The 18388-nt window shown below is 42.0% G+C and overlaps 1 protein-coding gene across 3 annotated transcripts in view; it reads right to left on the bottom strand.

The window, feature by feature from the left end:
• Positions 1–18388, bottom strand: part of LOC112247460 (ectoderm-neural cortex protein 1) — a 75856-nt gene that overhangs the window by 1557 nt on the left and 55911 nt on the right. For 2 of the 3 annotated variants that reach the window (XM_042331294.1, XM_042331295.1), the window contains 2 exons: positions 8304–8531; positions 6254–7846 (listed from right to left, as the gene is read on the bottom strand). In XM_042331294.1, coding sequence (XP_042187228.1) covers positions 6293–7846; positions 8304–8531 — 1782 coding nt within the window. In that variant the 3' untranslated portion in view covers positions 6254–6292. Of the gene's footprint in view, positions 1–6253; positions 7847–8303; positions 8532–10203; positions 10517–18388 lie in introns of those variants that run through there. The other variant, XM_024416234.2, reaches the window with a different exon arrangement.

An 18388-nucleotide genomic window follows, 5' to 3' on the forward strand; every position in this document is an offset into this window, starting at 1 on the left:
AAATAAAGGTCAGGCAAATCAAAGTGGTTTTTTTTTATAGAGTAAAGGTTATAAGTTAGTTTAATTACACTTCTTCAACATAACAGTTGTAGGTGAGTTCACCTATTCACATTCCTAGCCTTCTCATTGTTTCCAAGAGGTGAGTCAATGTAAGACCAGAGGCAGACAAACCATCTACTAACCATCTGTATGTCTGATTGAATTATTGTGAGAGCTTGATTAAACAATATTCCCACCTAAATAACACCTACAGTATCTACAGTATGTTTTGCTTCCACATAGAAGGTTAAAGGATAATTAGAGAATAACAAAGGACAAGATTGAAGTCAAAAACCTTTTCAAATTCAGGGTGTTTAATAGTCAGGGTTGTACAGGGTTGCAGGTGTGATTGCAGGATACAGTGAGAATCTTTGACTTTGAGCTCCAACATGCAGGACTAAGTGAAGTCTTAAGCTGGTGATGGAGAGACTACAGAGAGAATGAAAATGAAGAGAAAATAACTTGTTTCAATCTGTAGTGCTGAAGATCTGCGATGTAGCGCGATTGACATTTAAAGGCAATGTTCCTGGGACAGCGGAAAATTGCATTCTCCGTAAATGCTGCATATGTCTGCTCAATCGGAATTTACCTTCAAATTTCAATCGCACTATAATGCTGAACATCAACGCTACGGATTGAATCAAACCCTACAAAGGAAAGAAAAGGGAGAGAGAAAGAGTGAGAGAGAGAGAGATAAAGAGGGAGAGAGAGAGAGAGATAAGGAGGAGATAAGGAGGGAGAGAGAGAAGGGAGGAAAGAAAGAGAGAGAGAGAGAGTAAGAGAGGGAGAGAGAGATAAGGAGGGAGAGAGAGAGAGATAAGAGATAAGAGGAGGAGAGAGAGAGAGAGATAAAGAGGGAGAGAGATAAGGAGGGAGGAGAGAGAGAGAGATAAGGAGGAGAGAGAGAGAGAGATAAGGAGGAGAGAGAGAGAGATAAAGAGGAGAGAGAGAGAGAGATAAGGGAGAGAGATAAAGAGAGAGAGAGAGAGAGAGAGAGAGATAAAGAAAGAGAGAGAGAGAGAGAGAGAGAGAGAGAGAGAAAGAGAGAGAGAGATAAAGAGGGAGAGAGAGATAAAGAGGAGAGAGAGATAAAGGGGAGAGAGAGAGATAAGAGGGAGAGAGAGAAAGAGGGAGAGAGAGAGATAAAGAGGGAGAGAGAGAGAGATAAAGAGGAGAGAGAAAGAGAAGAGGGAGAGAGAGAGATAAAGAGAGAGAGAGAGAAGAGAGAGAGAGAGAGAGAGAAGAGAGAGAGAGAGAGAGAAAAGAGGAGAGAGAGAGAGAAAGAGGGAGAGAGAGAGAGAGAAGAGAGAGAGGGGAGAGAGAGAGAGAGAAGAGAGAGAGAGAGAGAGAGAGAGATAAAGAGGGAGAGATAAAGAGGGAGAGAGAGAGAGAGAGAGAAAAGAGAGAGAGAGATAAAGAGAGAAAGAGAAGAGAGAGAGAGAGAGAGAGAGAGGGAGAGAGAAAGAGGGAGAGAGAAAGAGAGAAAGAGAGGAGAGAGAGAGAGAGATAAGGAGGGAGAGAGAGAGATAAAGAGGGAGAGAAAAGAGGGAGAGAGAGAAAGAGGAGAGAGAGAGAGAGAGAGAGAGAGAGAGAGAGAGGGAGAGAGAGAGAGAGATAAGGAGGGAGAGAGAGAGAGAGATAAAGAGGGAGAGAGAGAGAGATAAAGAGGGAGAGAGAGACAGAGAGAGAGACAGGGAGAGAGAGATAAAGAGGGAGAGAGAGAGATAAAGAGAGAGAGAGAGAGAGAGAGAAGAGAGAGAGAGAGAGAAGGGAGAGAGAGAGATAAAGAGGGAGAGAGAGATAAAGAGGGAGAGAGATATAAGGAGGAGAGAGAGAGAGATAAAGAGGGAGAGAGAGATAAAGAGAGAGAGAAAGAGGGAGAGAGAGATAAAGAGGGAGAGAGAAAGAGGGAGAGAGAGAGAGAGAAAGAGGGAGAGAGAGAGATAAAGAGGGAGAGAGAGAGACAGAGACAGAGAGAGAGACAGAGAGAGAGAGAGAGAGACAGAGAGAGAGAGATAAAGAGGGAGAGAGAGACAGAGACAGAGAGAGAGACAGAGAGAGAGAGACTTTCCCTCACCACTCCACCGCTCCAACATTTACTGCCTTAGCTACCTAGGTGGGCAACATTCCACAGGCTGCACATTGCACATCATGTTGTTATGGAGTTCCCTATGAAAAAACCTGGAAAAAGGTATGGAGCACTTATGGACTTCCCACGGATGGACTCAGCATAACAGATCTGGTTGAATGGGAGAAATTGCTCCTGTAAGTCTCTCTGGATAAGGGCGTCTGCTAAAATGTACGTGAATTCCACTTGTTTTTGGACTTCAAAATAACCCATAAGGACTCGTGGTTAAAGACATGCCAAAAAATGCACATGTGGCAGTGGATATATCTGTTATTCTTTTCCTATTGATCATATTTTTGAACGACCTCTTGGGTATGTTATGAAACAAAATGTTGTTCCTGTGAACTTTACTTTAAAACAGATGTAATGTCGGCAGTGGTTGATAGTGTCTAGAGTTGTATTACAACACATACCATTTACTGGAAGTAGGTTTCTTGGAAGGGAGACTTTTCATTAAACCACCTCCATCTTCCATTGTGGGAAAGGCCAGGGACAACAGTCATTAACCTGTAAGAGTGTAAGCCCTGTCTGAGCTGGGACAAGGGGGGAGTGGACGACCTACTAAGATATATGTAATTGTTTTTAAAAAAGATCAGTAAGACCCCTTGAAGTATCAAAAATATATATGAAAAAACATTTTATTAAGAATTTTTGGGGGGGCCTTACTGCTATTAGCCCATACAAAAATCTAAATGAACTTTGTTCTGAAGTGTCTGTCCTATACCTGAGAGATAAAAGAAAGACTGGGAAATGTATTTTTGGCACTAAAAGATCTGTCTAAGCCGGGGAAGGGGGGTTCTACCAAGCTATATGGAATTGTTTTCAGAAGGTCATACTGAGGATTATTTACAAAATAATGAAAAGGTGGTGGGTGCATATGTATTCTCCCCCTTTGCTATGAGGCCCCTAAATAAGATCTGGTGCAACCAATTACCTTCAGAAGTCATAATTAGTTAAATAAAGTCCACCTGTGTGAAATCTAAGTGTCACATGATCTGTCACATGATCTCAGTATATATCCACCTGTTCTGAAAGGCCCCAGAGACTGCAACACCATTAAGCAAGGGGCACCACCAAGCAAGCGGCACTATCAAGACCAAGGAGCTCTCCAAACAGGTCAGGGATAAAGTTGTGGAGAAGTACAGATGTTGGGTTGGGGTTGGGTTATAAAAATATTTGAAACTTTGAACATAGCATTATTAAAAAATGGAAAGAATATGGCACCCCACAACCTGCCAAAAGAAGGTCACCCACCAAAACCCATGGACCATGCAAGGAGGGCATTAATCAGAGAGGCAACAAAGAGACCAAAGATAACCCTGAAGAAGCTGCAAAGATCCACAGCGGAGATTGGAGTATCTGTCCATAGGACCACTTTAAGCCGCACACTCCACAGAGCTGAGCTTTACGGAAGAAGCGGCCAGAAAAAAGCCATTGCTTAAAGAGAGAAATAAGCAAACACATTTGGTGTTCACCAAAAGGCCTGTGGGAGACTCCCCAAACATATGGAAGAAGGTACTACGGTCAGAAGAGACTAAAATTAAGCTTTTTGGCCATCAAGGAAAACGCTATATCTGGCTCAAACCCAACACCTCTCATCACCCTGAGAACACCATCCCCACAGTGAAGCATGGTGGTGGCAGCATCATGCTGTGAGGATGTTTTTCATCAGCAGAGACTGGCTAACTGGTCAGAATCGTAGGAATGATGGATGGCACTAAATACAGGGAAATTCTTGAGGGAAACCTGTTTCAGTCTTCCAGAGATTTGAGACTGGGATGGAGGTTCACCTTCCAGCAGGACAATGACCCTAAGCATACTACTAAAGCAACACTCGAGTGGTTTAAGGGGATACATTTACATGTGTTGCAATGGCCTAGTCAAAAGCCCAGATCTCAATCCAATAGAGAATCTGTGGTATGACAAAGATTGTTGTACACCAGCAGAACCCATCCATCTTGAGGCAGTTTTGCCTTGAATGGGCAAAGATCCCAGTGGCTAAATGTGCCAAGCTTATAGAAACACACCCCAAGTGACTTGCAAATGTAACTGCTGCAAAAGGTGGCTCTACAAAGTATTGACTTGGGGGTGAATAGTTATGCATGCTCAAGTTCTGTTTTTTTGTCTTGTTTCTTGTTTGTGTCACTATAAAAAATATTTTGCATCTTCAAAGTGGTAAGTATGTTGAGTAAATCAAATGATACAAACCCCCAAATAATCCATTTTAATTACAGGGGCGTGAATACTTTCGCAAATCACTGTACGTGTTCATGAGAGTCTCACTTTTACACAGAGGGGTCATAATTAGTGTGTAGCCCAAACTGTTCAGACACTACAGACGGAAGTTGGCAGATCGACTGTACTGACTTCAGACGAGTCCCAAGACGGTTGTGGAGGTCATAGAGAAAAACAGATATCTCTAGCTTAAACTAGTTTAGGGCTCCTGAGTGGTGCAGCGGTCTAAGGCACTGCATCTCAGTGCATGAGGTGTCACTACAGTCCCTGGTTCGAATTCAGGCTGTATCACATCCGGCCATGATTGGGAGTTCCATAGGGAGGCACACAATTGGTCCGGGTTTGGCCGGGGTAGGCAGTCATTGTAAATAAGAATTTGTTCTTAACTGGCTTACCTAGTTAAATAAAAAAAATAGATGATAATTAAACTAACTGATTTTAATGGGGATTTTTAAAATATGCTAATTAGATTTCCATGGGGGCATGGACATCGACCTTAGGGGGTCAGCCAATGACCACTGACAAGCATTCCAGGCCTGCGCTACCTACCACCACCATGTCCCTTTATCCCAATTCTAATCAAACAGGTTGGACAATAGAGAGCTGTATGGTAAGAGAGAGAGAGAGAGCAAGAGAGAGAAGCATTCCTTAGAAGACAAAGACCACCACTCCACTCCCCTCTGCTTTCTATCAGACCAGAGCTATGACCCTCCCCCTCCCCTTCCACACACACCACAGTGCAAGCCCATGGGTTTCAGCCCACCCAGGCCTTTCAAACAGACATCAGGCTTCTACTTCAATAAACAATGTGGGCCACCACCATAGACTTCCCATCTAAACTTCTCTACCTAGTCCCACTGGACTGACCTAGCACAAATCACTGCCTCCACACGTCCCTCCCACTCTACCTGCTCTTCCCACTCATAACAACATCTGGGTAGACTAATGTTCCTGGGTCTACTCTCATAACAACATCTGGGTAGACTAATGTTCCTGGGTCTACTCTCATAACAACATCTGGGTAGACTAATGGGTCTACACTCAAAACAACATCTGGGTAGACTAATGTTCCTGGGTCTACTCTCATAACAACATCTGGGTAGACTAATGTTCCTGGGTCTACTCTCAAAACAACATCTGGGTAGGCTAATGCTCCTGGGTCTACTCTCAAAACAACATCTGGGTAGACTAATGTTCCTGGGTCGACTCTCATAACATCTGAGTAGACTAATATTCCTGGGTCTACTCTCATAACAACATCTGGGTAGACTAGTCTGGGTAGACTAATGGGTCGACTCTCATAACATCTGGGTAGACTAATGCTCCTGGGTCTACTCTCATAACAATATCTGGGTAGACTAATGTTCCTGGGTCTACTCTCATAACATCTGGGTAGACTAATGCTCCTGGGTCTACTCTCATAACAATATCTGGGTAGACTAATGTTCCTGGGTCTACTCTCAAAACAACATCTGGGTAGACTAATGTTCCTGGGTCGACTCTCATAGCTGCAGTCTATCACCCTATTCGGAGACACCTCTGTATTCCTGCATTATCATCTAATATTATAATAATATAGTAATGATAGGGAATTGGTTGTTTTTAAATGCACCCAATTACTTATTAGTAGTTATTAATTTATTCATATTTGAATAGTGGATGACTATTTAGCTCTGTGCTATGATTTAGAAAGATATATGAGTTGTGAGGCAGGAGAACTGCTGTGGTGTTTCTGGCTGAATATCAGTCATCATTCCAATATTGTACTTGTCCGAGACAAACAGACGACCGGACAAACGGACAACCGTTACCGTGGAGCCAAGAATATTTATCATCCATCATTCCACTCACCGTCAGGCCGATGCTCGACGTTGAGTCTGAGTCCAGTCCTCAGTCTGGGAGGTGTTTCCAGGTGGAGACGAATGCTGTGGGGATGAGTGAGTAGGGTACGGTAGTGATGCTGTTCCACGCGTCCAGTGTTGGATCGTAACAGTCCAGAGTCTTACACCGCTGAGTGCCAAAGTAGCCTCCCACCACATACAGTTTGTTACCTGATGCCACTGCCTGGCAGCTCATCCTCTTGGCTGTCACATCTGCTACTTTAGTCCATTGGTAACTGTCGCTGTTGAACTTATAGGCAGAGCACGCCGAGAACTCTGTGTCGCCACCCATCACAAAGATCTGGTTGTTGAGGACGGCGGCGGCCGTGTATCGCCAGGGCTGTGGGCAGGAGGCAGGGACAGACCACCTATTCTCCTGCGGGTCGTAGAGCTGCACCTTGGGTAATTTGTCGTGGGTGACGCTGGTTCCTCCAAAGGCGAAGAGTTTGAGTTTGACACTGACCACCGCCGCGTTGCTCACGCCCTCCCTCAGCGGCGCCACCATGCACCACTTGTTGGCAACCGGGTCGTACTTCTCGACCTGTTTGAGTGACCCAGAGGGCGAGGCGGGGAGACAGCCTGTACCCGCTGTGTGTCCTCCAACCACGTAGAGGCAGTTTTTGAGCTCGGCCGATCCGTGGCCGAAGCGGGCGATGATCATAGGCGCCGCCTTGGACCATTCCTCGCGGGACGTATCGTAGACCCACACGTCTTTGGACACACCGTTCTCTGAGCCCCTCCCGCCGGTAACATAGACCTTACAGCTGATGGCACAAGCGCTGAACTCCTTCCTGGGGCTGGGGATGTCGGCCTTGGGTATGATCTCCTTGGCCTTCTGGTCTACCAGGTACAGCTTGTCACACATGAAGGTCTGTCCTCCCAAGAGGAACAGGGCGTGGCTGGTCTTCCTGGGCCTGGCCAGGGGGCTGTTGACCACACCATCATTCTGGAGGATCCTGAGTTTATAGCGTATGGCCTCGTCCACCAGCTCCTTGCTCTTCGTCTGGGCATTGATTAGCTCCTCTGTGGACACGTTCTCCATGAGGAAGATTGTGGGGAGGAGGGCCAGGCGGACCGTCCTCAGCAGCTCGGGGAGGTGGCAGTGCCTTCTCTCCAGGTCATAGTTGACCCAGTTGAGGGCGGCCTCGTAGACCAGCCTCTCGTCCTCCGTCTCTAACTCTTCATGGGACAGCAGCGTCACCACCATGTCCTTGGGCAGCTGAAGGAAGTCCTCCGTCTTGCAGATGGTGGGGAAGTTGCTGAGGCACATGCCCCAGGAGAGCTCGGACAGCTTGGTGCACTGGTGGGCGTCGGACAGCAGCAGCATGCCCAGGCAATTGGACGTAGCCAAGTTCCGCTCCAGAAACTCAGCGCAGGCGTCCCGGATGTCCTGAAACTCCAGCATGTCTCCGGCCTCCAGGAGGGACTCTGCATTCTCCTCATTGATCACCACCCGGGAGGTGTAGGCATAGTCTAGTAAGAGCTCCAGGACCTCTGGGTGGATGGAGTCCCTGAAGTCCACCTCGCTGGCCTGGCTCTCCCGGAGACCTCCGCTGAACATGGCCTGGAACAAAGAGAGTGGGACACCAAGAGTTAGCTTGTTAGCAGTAGCATTGTTAGCATTGGTATGGCGGCAAACGTGTCATATTTTCCTATTGGAGATGATCACATTGATTGATAATCATGTTGCAAGGTGATTTGTACAGATGTAGTATCTTAACTTGATTATTCTGTTGTCGACGCAGGAAATTCAAATGAGACTTGTGAATAACATACATTCACTGAAAAGCCTTTCTTTCACTAGAGCTCACACCTAAACTATAGCCTACTGTAGCCTATCAAAACTAATTTCCTGTTAGAAATGACCACTTATTTGTTTTATTCATTATATCCTCCTCCTGCAGGATTATTTTACTCCTGCGATGAAATTGGTCAAATTAAGATCCTACATCTGTACATCAGTCAGTCAGCAGTCGTCTGCAAAATCACCTGCAACGTTGAACAAAGCCCAGTGTCTTTACCTGGAAGTAGCGACTGCATGCAGCCAGCACAGCACGGTGGCAGGGGAAGGAGCGTCTCCCAGCGTGGAGGAGGACATCGGTGAAGAGCTGCTGCTGCCGGAGCGCGTTGAGGTGCATAAGGACGCTGTCCGCGTACGATGACTTGTGAAACAGGAAGATGTTCATGGACGCTGAGCTGAGGCAGGATTTGCGGTTCTCATGCGTGCAGACGGACATTTTCATTGGATCCTTCGAGATGAGGGAGGGAGAAGAAGAATGAGTCAAACATAAATGAGACTGATATCTAGTCCTTAATGACAATACTAAAAGCTGCATGAACTATCTGCACTGAAATGCCTCTATACTGTTATTTTAATCTTTGTTGCACAACTCTGATCTTGAGTGCTTAGACAGATGAAATGTTATTACCTGATTTTAACACAGAAGACCAATAGCTCATACGCTAGGTCAGTGATTCACAACCTTTCTTGGTTACTGTACCAGCAAGTAGGTTTTTCTCTGCCCAGACTACCCTTGAACCAACCCCCTCATGTGCATTTTACCAGTCTCATAACCCTATGGTCTCGTAAGCATTCTCAAGTAGGGAAGGGGATAGATACCTAGTCAGTTGCACAACTGACTGCATTCAACCATTTAACATTTAGCATTTAACCCCTCTGAACCAGAGAGGTGCAGGAGAACAGTTGTTGTTGGGCAATAACTGCCTTGCTCAAGGGCAGAAAGGAGACATTTTTTTCCCACCTTGACTGTGCAGGGATTCAAACCAGCAACTTTATGGTTACTAGCACAAGAGCTTTAACAGCTAGGCTACTCGTGGATAGGCAAAGTACCCCCAGGGATGCTAGTACTGCTGGTTGAGAACCACTGCAGTAGGCTAAATGCACTCACACACAATGGAAAATCTTTATTGTCAGCTCCTGTCTTGAATGCATTAGTAAGCCTTCTCTGCCAGAGACAATGGCATCTTGACTTTGAGTGATGTCATACAAGCCAAACTCCTGACGTTTTTTTCTCTAAAAACATACAGCCTTCCTAAATTACAAACAGCTGTGTGCCTCTGAGGCAACTCCAACTCCCCAACTGTCTGTTAGCTGTTGACTGTATCCCAATGGCTTTATTGTTTTCAGACTTGATTTGTGCTGAATTACTCCAAAATAGCTTTATAAGCAATATTAGTGGAATCAACATGTGAAGAATAAACTAGCTGTAGGGAGAGGACAAGGTTTCAGCCAAACTCTTAAAGCCATTAACCAGCAGCTAAGACTTATTGTCAATGACAGATTGATTAGACTACAAATACCCTGGGTATAGATAACTAGACAATGCATATTCTGTATTTGCCAGTTACCACATTATGGAGAGAACTGTAATCAGCCTAATATTCACATTACTAGGACCACGGAAGTTACTAGGCTATATCAGTGTAATCCATATGCGTTCCAGGCAATAAGTATGGTCTCATAGAAGTTGAAGCTCAAGGCTGTTTTGACCACACAGATCCTATGAATCAGCTCTATATGTAATGCTTTGGTGTTGACAACACTGATATTAATACGATGTAGGTCTTTTAAAAAGTTATTACAGCTGTTATTAAAGTGTTATTACGTGTAATCGTCTCTGAATCTCCAGTCGCAGCCTTAATGTAGCTGTGGTATGAAAGACTTGGTGTGGGAAAATATTATCCTCACACAACAACACTAAACTGTAGTAATTCGCCCTCAAAACTGGAGTGCATTGAAATGTACAGTATATCCACAATATTACAACAACAACAAAACATGAAATGCATCACACCAACAAGTGGTTGTAGCCCCCTGAATTTCTAATCCTAATATCTTGTTTTCACAACAATTACTGATCACTGCAGATCTTCAGATGATAATAATAGATGAACATTTACCTCTGACTGACTAAGAGCATGACACTCCGGTCCAGTGAGAACCACGATGCTCTCGAGACCGATATTTTCCTCTCCTCTTGAAAAAGATAGAAAGTTGCACTGCTACTCTCCAAAAAAAGCGTAATCTGCCACTTCCCTACTGTAGTCTCGATGCGTGATCTCGTTCATTGAAACGAATGAGATATTAGTTTTCTTCTGTTATAATACCCATTGTGAGATCTGAAAGGCAAGTTAAGAGGAATGTCGCCAGTCTTGTATTAGAATGTCTTTCGCTTTGACTCAGCGAGAGGTAAGAGCTCTGGAAAGAGAGAAGATGGTTTTAAAGCGTGATGTGGGAGGGGCAATGTTCAAGAAAGAGGGTGGCGTATGCAAACTAGTAGTGCTTTTTAAATGTGGTCTCTCACTAACCCGTCCTTCCTTGCTGATCCTGAAGAGTTACAGGGTGTGCCGTCTTTTCATCTATGCTCTAAAACACCTGATTAAAATAACCATGAAGACTTTGATTAGCTGAGTCAGCTGTTTTAGTGCTGGGTTAGAACAAGGACTGCATGCAATAGCTTTCCAAGACAAAAAAGGTTGTTGCGAAGATAAAAGGCTTTGAAATAATTCACCACACATTATCTAGCTATACGACAAAAAAGTATTCTAATTTACCTTAAAATACCAATTGCTGTACTGATGCCCACCATTGACACTCATTGCTGCTATGCCTACTCGTTGACTGTAGGCATAGCTTTCCGCTGTTTTGTTCAAGCACATCCATTAAATAGTGAATAGCACCACCTGTTGTTGGAAAGTAGTCTCAATTCCGGTATTCATTCTGTCAAGCAGTAATATGAGATCCTTCCTGCGTCCACAGAAAACCTCTGGCAACACTTAATAATATATTTGATGAATAATCGTTAATACAATATTTATAAATGATTAATAAATAGGTATTTCATTATTTGTGAAGATTTATAAACATGTATAATGTCTTATTCATTTATATTATGAGGCTATATTGAAAAGTTTATCCAAGCCTCTCATGTCTTCGTATTTATGGGAATGAAAACCCCCCATGACTCGTACTCTAAACCTGTCCTTCCTTGCTGACTCTCCTTGGGTTTTCTGAAAGGGACATTAAATCAAATGTATTATTATTATTTATTGAAATTATAGCATTTTAGCATTTCAATAGTTATGTGGCAACGCAGGCATCACCAGTCAAATTAATTGTCATAATTACTCTCCCAACAAAACCATTTTTGGCAAAGTCTCAAACAATACCCCCCTTGATATATCTCACCTCACAACTCTTCATAAAAGATTATTATTCAACAACAATTTAATTGAAAACTCCTGTCTGATTCACGCAGATTGTGCCTTAAATGACACCCTATTCCAGCTACTAAATTCAGTCCCGGGACGAGTTTTTCTTGAGCGGATGGTCAGGGGGCCAGAACATAATTACACATCATTTGTAGACTGCAAATTGACCGCAAGAAGCCCGAACAGATGTAATATTAGATTTGATTTGATTTGATTTGAAATATAATCACTTCAAACCTTGATTACATTTATATACGATCATATATATATCATATTTATATACGTGGGAATACATTGGAACATATTTTTGTTTTTAGTATTTTATATCCAACAATTGAAAAAATTAGAAATTGAATTTTGTTATATTTATTTGTGTAACTTGGTGGGCCACCAGTTGGGGAAACCTGTCCTATTCCCTACATCGGGGTGGCAGGTAGCCTAGTGGTTAGAGTGTTGGATTAGTAACCAGAAGGTTGTAAGATCAAATCCCTGAGCTGACAAGGTAAAAAATGTGTCATTCTGCCCCTGAACAAGGTGTTAACCCACTATTCCTAGGCTGTCATTGAAAATAAGAATTTGTTCTTAACTGACTTGCCTAGTTAAAAAAAAAGGTAAAATCCCCCCAAAAACAGTGTACTACTTTCAACCAGAGCCCTATAAGCCCTGGACACAGTGCAAGTTTAACATTATGTTCTGATCAGTGAAGCATCCTTCTTTTGATGTGGCAACAGAGTATGTATTGTGGTGAGTGTTTCTTTGATCCCTTGGTTTTTAAAGCAAAATGTTGTTCCACTTATAGCAGATGCTTTTATCCAAAGTGAAGTACAGAGCAGGGTGCAGTGAGTGCATACATTATTTACATGTGATCCCTGCTGGAATTGAACCAACAACTCTTGAAAGAAGTGTTATGCAACAAACTCCACTTATGAGGGAACGTTGTTTTTTTTAAAGTCCTATTTCATTGTGAAGATGTATCCACTGCTCCTACAGTTGAGCAGCAAAACACCTTTCCTGAGGGTTAGGCAGTAAAGGTGTATCAATACTGCCCAAATGTGCCTAATTTGTTTATTAATAACATTTCATATTCAAAACTGTGCTATCTCCTCAAACAATAGCATGGTATTATTTCACTATAAAAGCTACTGTAAATTGGACAGTGTCGTTAGATTAACAAGAATTTAAGCCTTCTGCCAAAATATCAGATATGTCTACGTCCTGGGAAAGGTTCTTGTTACTAACAACCTCGTGCTAATCACATTAGCCTACGTTAGCTCACCAATCCTGAAGAAGTTTTAATTCTGCAGAAATCCACACCCATCGGATGTCGGGACCATAATATGGTAGCCATATCTAGGAAAACCAAAGTTCCAAAGGCTGGGCCTAATATAGTGTACAGTATAAGAGGTCATACAAGAGGTTTTGTAGTGATTCCTATGTTGAAGATATAAATAATATGTGTTGGTCCGTGGTGTGTAATGAGGAGCAACCATACGCTGCACTTGACACATTTCTGAAATTGCTTATTCCAGCTACTAATAAACACGCACCCATTAACACAATGACAATAAAAACAGTTAAATCCCCTTGGATTGATGAGGAATTGAACAATTATATGGTTGAGAGGGATGAGGCCAAAGGAATGTTGGGCAATATTGGGCAAAAAGGTTCCGTCCTTCATTGAATCAGATGGCTCATTCATCACAAAACCCACTGATATTGCCAACTACTTTAATGTTTTTTTTTAATGGCAAGGTTAGCAAAATTAGGCAGGACAACAATAAACTCTATGAAAGAGGTACTATGAAAGACAAGCATTATAATTTTGAATTCCGTAAAGTGAGTTTTGAAGAGGTGAAAAAAAAGTATTGTTGTCTATCAACAATGACAAGCCGCCTAGCTCTGAGAAAATGAATGGAAAAATATTGAGGATGATAGCGGACTATATTGCCACTCCTATTTGCCATCTCTTCAGTCTAAGCCTACAGGAAAGTGTGTGCCCTCAGGCCTGGAGGGAAGCAAAAGTCATGCCGCTACCCAAGATTAGCAAAGTACTCTTTACTGGCTCAAACTGCCAACCAATCAGCCTGCTACCATCCCTTAGTAAACGTTTAGACAAAATTGTGTTTGACCAGATACAATGCTATTTCACAGTAAACAAATGAACATCTGACTTGCAGATATGGGATATACACATTTTTAAATAAATTATAATCATAGTGTATTTATTGTCCTATCACGATGGAACGGTCCCCAACCCTATACCCTAGACACCCACCTGAGTGACCCATACACTAAGGAGAAGTCCTTATCTGTTTATATGGGCCAACTGTAAGTCGTCTTTACTCGCCAAATCAGAAAATGTAATGTGATCAGAGACCTACTAGAGCAGCACTGCCCCCTCAAGGTTCTGAGCCTGCTTGGCAGGGTCTGACTGCACAGAGATGCTTGGGAATATGGTCACAATGGGGGGCCAGCGTGTGTGTGTTTCAGGGGAAGGGGGTGTAACTGATCTCCGTCACCAAGGACTTGACCATGGTTAATCAAATCTCCCATTTTTTGCCAGATTTTGCTCAATTTGCAGGCCTTCTCAAACAGCTATAACTGTATATGCATGAGTAAATCAAGTCCTTTCTTGAGTTGGACTCTGGGATGGAACAACTGTTGAGCAACTGAGTTTATGGTTGTTTGTGGGGGAAAGTGTTTGTGTGCGTATGTGTGTATGTATTGAATGTAATTGCTGCTAGGGAGTACAACTGTTGCTAGGGAGTACAACTGTTGCTAGGGAGTACAACTGTTGCTAGGGAGTACAACTGTTGCTAGGGAGTAAAGATGTTAGGGACAATATAGGATGAATCACAATAATTGCTTGCCAAAAACATCATTTTTGTAATGACAATCATGGTTAGAGGTAACAATCCTGCCTACATTTTCACTAATATTATTTGTTAAATAGGGAAATTAAAATAAGCGGGATTTTTAATATAATTTATTTTTTAATACCTATATATAATACAAATCGAGGTGAGGGCAATGGAAATGCTTTTGGCGGTTGATCTACTTCTGTTCTGTGGGTGGCACTGTGTGCTCTTTTCAAAGGATGGGTCCCGGTCTCTTGGGGGCCCTGGGATACGGGGGGACAGGGGTGGTCTGCTGGTCACTGGGTTGACAAACCACATTGGGATGGGGAGAGGTTTTAGTGGGTGGAATACTGGGGTACATTTGGAGGTTTACTTAGTACCATTGCAAATATCATGGTACAGCTATATGGACACTCAGTCACTATTGTACTTTTTAATGGTGAGTTTACAAACATATATTATGATAAATAGATTTGAAGCTTGTATCTCATTATTGTAAATGGTGAAATAAATATAGCCAGTTATAATTGTAATGGCTTAGCAGATAATAAGAAAAGACGATCAGTATTTACCTGGCTAAAAGAGAAGGAATATCTATTGTTAGCAGGAAACTGATTCAACAAAAGTTGTGTGGAAAAAGGACTGGGGGGGGTAAATATATTTCTCCCATGGGCAAAGAAACTCAAAAGGGGTGATGATATTGATTAACAGTAGTTTTGATCCGAATGTGCAAATTGTCCAGGCAGATCCTCAAGGTAGATGGATGATTTTAAATATGTTATTGGACCATAAACTGATATGGCTCATTAAAAATAATAATGATCGGCGCTTCTTTAAATAGAAGTATATATATAATAATAATATATAATAATTTATCAACCTTACAAGCAAGACTCAATTATCATGGTGGGAGATTATAATATATAATACGTTTTTAATACCTCTATGGACCGTAAAGGACATCACACCACAAACTATCACCCTGATGCACCTAAGGAAACCACGAATGTCATGGATATATTGGAACTGTCACACCCTGATCTGTTTCACCTGTCTTTGTGCTTGTCTCCACCCCCCTCCAGGTGTCGACAGGCCTGCCCTTGATCTGTCGTTTTGCCTGCCCCCTGTTCTAGCAACAAACCTCTGTTACTTCAACACTGTCTGCATCTGGGTCTTCTCCTGAAACGTGATAGGAACTAATGAATGTATGGCGGCTTAAACATCCTGACCTAGTGATATATACATGGCGGAGGCTCAATCAAGCTAGTCTTCTTGATTACTTTCTTATGTCATTCTCTCTGGCACCAAAAGTTTAAAAAGTGTTGATAGGGGACAGAATGCAGTCAGATCATCACATAATTGGCGTATATATTAGTCTCACAGAATTTCCACGTGGGCGCATATATTGGAAATTGAATCAAAGCCGATTGGAGGATAACTTGTTTATAACTAGGACAGAAGAATTTATAACTGACTTTTCTGACATAACTTAGGTACAGCAGATCCCTGTATTGTATGGGAGACTTTTAAATGTGCCATTAGAGGCCATGCAATTCAGTACTAATCTCTAAAGCAAAAGCAATTTAGATCAAAAGAGTCCATATTAAGAAAGGGAATGGAAGGACAGATAGATAGATAGATAGATAGATAGATAGATAGATAGATAGATAGATAGATAGATAGATAGATAGATAGATAGATAGATCGCAATAGAAACTGTGCCATAGAGGTTCAGAATAAGTTACAGGAAAAACAAAAGAAATTGAGGAACTTATTCAAGAAAGATCAAGTGTAATATATTATAAAATGAAGCAAACTGGATGGAATATGGGGGAAAATGCACCAAATCCTATTTTAATCTTCAACATAGAAATGCTACCATTTTTTTTACTGAAACTTGATGCAAATGACTGTCACTCATGATTCACCAAACAATATTTTGAAAGAGGAAGTAAAGTACTTTAAGCATATGTTTTCATTTCAGTCTCCTCCATCTCCACTAACCAAAGCTAATTGTTTAGATTTCTTTTCTATCAACAATGTAAAATTAACAGCTGTACAGAAAGACTCATGTGAAGACCAAAATACAGAGGAGGAACTTCTTGATGAAATTAAAGCCTTTAAGTCTGGGAAAACTCCAGGGCTGGATGACATACCAGTGGAGGTATACCAAACTCCAGGGCTGGATGACATACCAGTGGAGGTATACCAAACTCCAGGGCTGGATGACATACCAGTGGAGGTACACCAAACCTTTTTTATATACTCAGAGGACTGTTATTAGCATGTTTTCACCACTCCTATATAAACTGTAGATTATCAGACACTCAACAAGGTCTGATTTCATTATTACTGAAACAAGATCCAAGTGGTAAATATAAAGATCCAGTCCATTGAAAAAAATGGAGGCCTCTTACACTTAAGTGTTGGGATGCAAAAATTCTAGCAAAATGCTTAGCACATAGAATTAAAAAGTTATTGTTGGGTATTATTAATCCTAATAAGACAGGTTTTTTGCATGGACGATACACTGGCGATAATATAAGACAAGTACTGGAAACAATAGAACACTATGTTAAATCTGGGAAACCAGGCCTGGTATTCATAGTTGACTTTGAATATTTCAATTTTGGAGAATCTCTTATAAAATGGGTCAAAGTTATATATAGTAAACCTATGTGTAAAATAGTAAATAATGTCTACTTGTCAGAAAGTTTTAAATTGTCAAGAGGAGTAAAACAAGGTTGCCCACTATCGGCATATCAATTTATTATTGCCATCGAAATGTTAGCTGTTAAAATCAGATACAGCAATAATATTAAGTGGTTAGAAAGCCATGGTTTAAAAACCAAGTTGTCATTGTATGCTGATGATTTATGTTTTCTTTTAAATCCACAATTTGGATCCCTCCACAGCCTCATAGTTGTGGTCACTAGTGGTCAGTTGTTGTGGTCAGTAGTTTTATGGCTGTGGTCAGTAGTTGTGTGATTGTGGTCAGTAGTTGTGTGATTGTGGTCAGTAGTTATGTTTAGGAGTTGTGTTCATGAGTTGCGGTGAGTAATTGTGGTCAGTAGTTATGGTCTGTAGTTGTGTTGTTGTGGTAAGTAGTTGTGGTCAGTAGTTGAGTGGTTGTGATCAGTAGTTGTGGTCAGTAGTTGTGTGGTTGTAGTCAGTCATTTTGGTCAGTAGTTATGTTTAATAGTTGTGTGGTTGTTGTCAGTAGTTGTGTGGTTCAGTAGTTGTGTGGTCAGTAGTTGTGTGGTTGTTTTAAGTGTCTAAACTACAGTTGTTGCACGTCAAAACTGAAAGAAATGTGATGAGAAGTGATCAGGTGAAATATTAAGTGATTGAACGGAGACAGCTTTTCTCTATCCAGCCAGAGCAGCAGTATCAAAGTATAGCCACCCTTCTCTTTACAGACAGACAAACCAGCCAGTTGAGTTATTTAGAGCACGGGTCACGATCCAGAGAAGGAGGACGAAGCTAGTGATCATTAGAAGTCTTCTCTGTATCATTCCAGGTCGTCGAAACCAGGGTATCATTAAAAAAAATTAGGGCTCGCTGTTCGGTCCAAAACAGATTCACAAATCATGGGAATTTATTGCCCATGAAGAAGTTGTCTCCCTCTGAGGCATGTGTCGCTAGGCAACAGTTGCCTTGGCAACCTGGCTCCCTCATTGGCTAAAGCCAGTGTGAGACACATGCTAACAAACATTTGTGCCATGAAAGTAAATACTGCACATTGACCCACAAAAAGTATTTGCTAGATTCCTGATAGTGTGTTAGACAAAGCAAGGAAAGTCGTTTTTTGTTGTTGGAGCACGTGCTCCCTGAAAGGTCTGTACATGGCCTTGTAACACAGCCAGAAAGGAAACATAAAAATAGGTAAAACAGTGAAAATCTTTATTTTCTACCAAAGATCATAACAAATCACATTGTCAGAGGAGAAGTTACATAAGTCCATTCCACATAATGCAAGGAGAGGTTTGTCATAAAATACAACATTGCTAAATGAA

Source organism: Oncorhynchus tshawytscha, linkage group LG12, assembly GCF_018296145.1.
Source record: "Oncorhynchus tshawytscha isolate Ot180627B linkage group LG12, Otsh_v2.0, whole genome shotgun sequence".
Taxonomy (NCBI): Eukaryota; Metazoa; Chordata; class Actinopteri; order Salmoniformes; family Salmonidae; genus Oncorhynchus; species Oncorhynchus tshawytscha.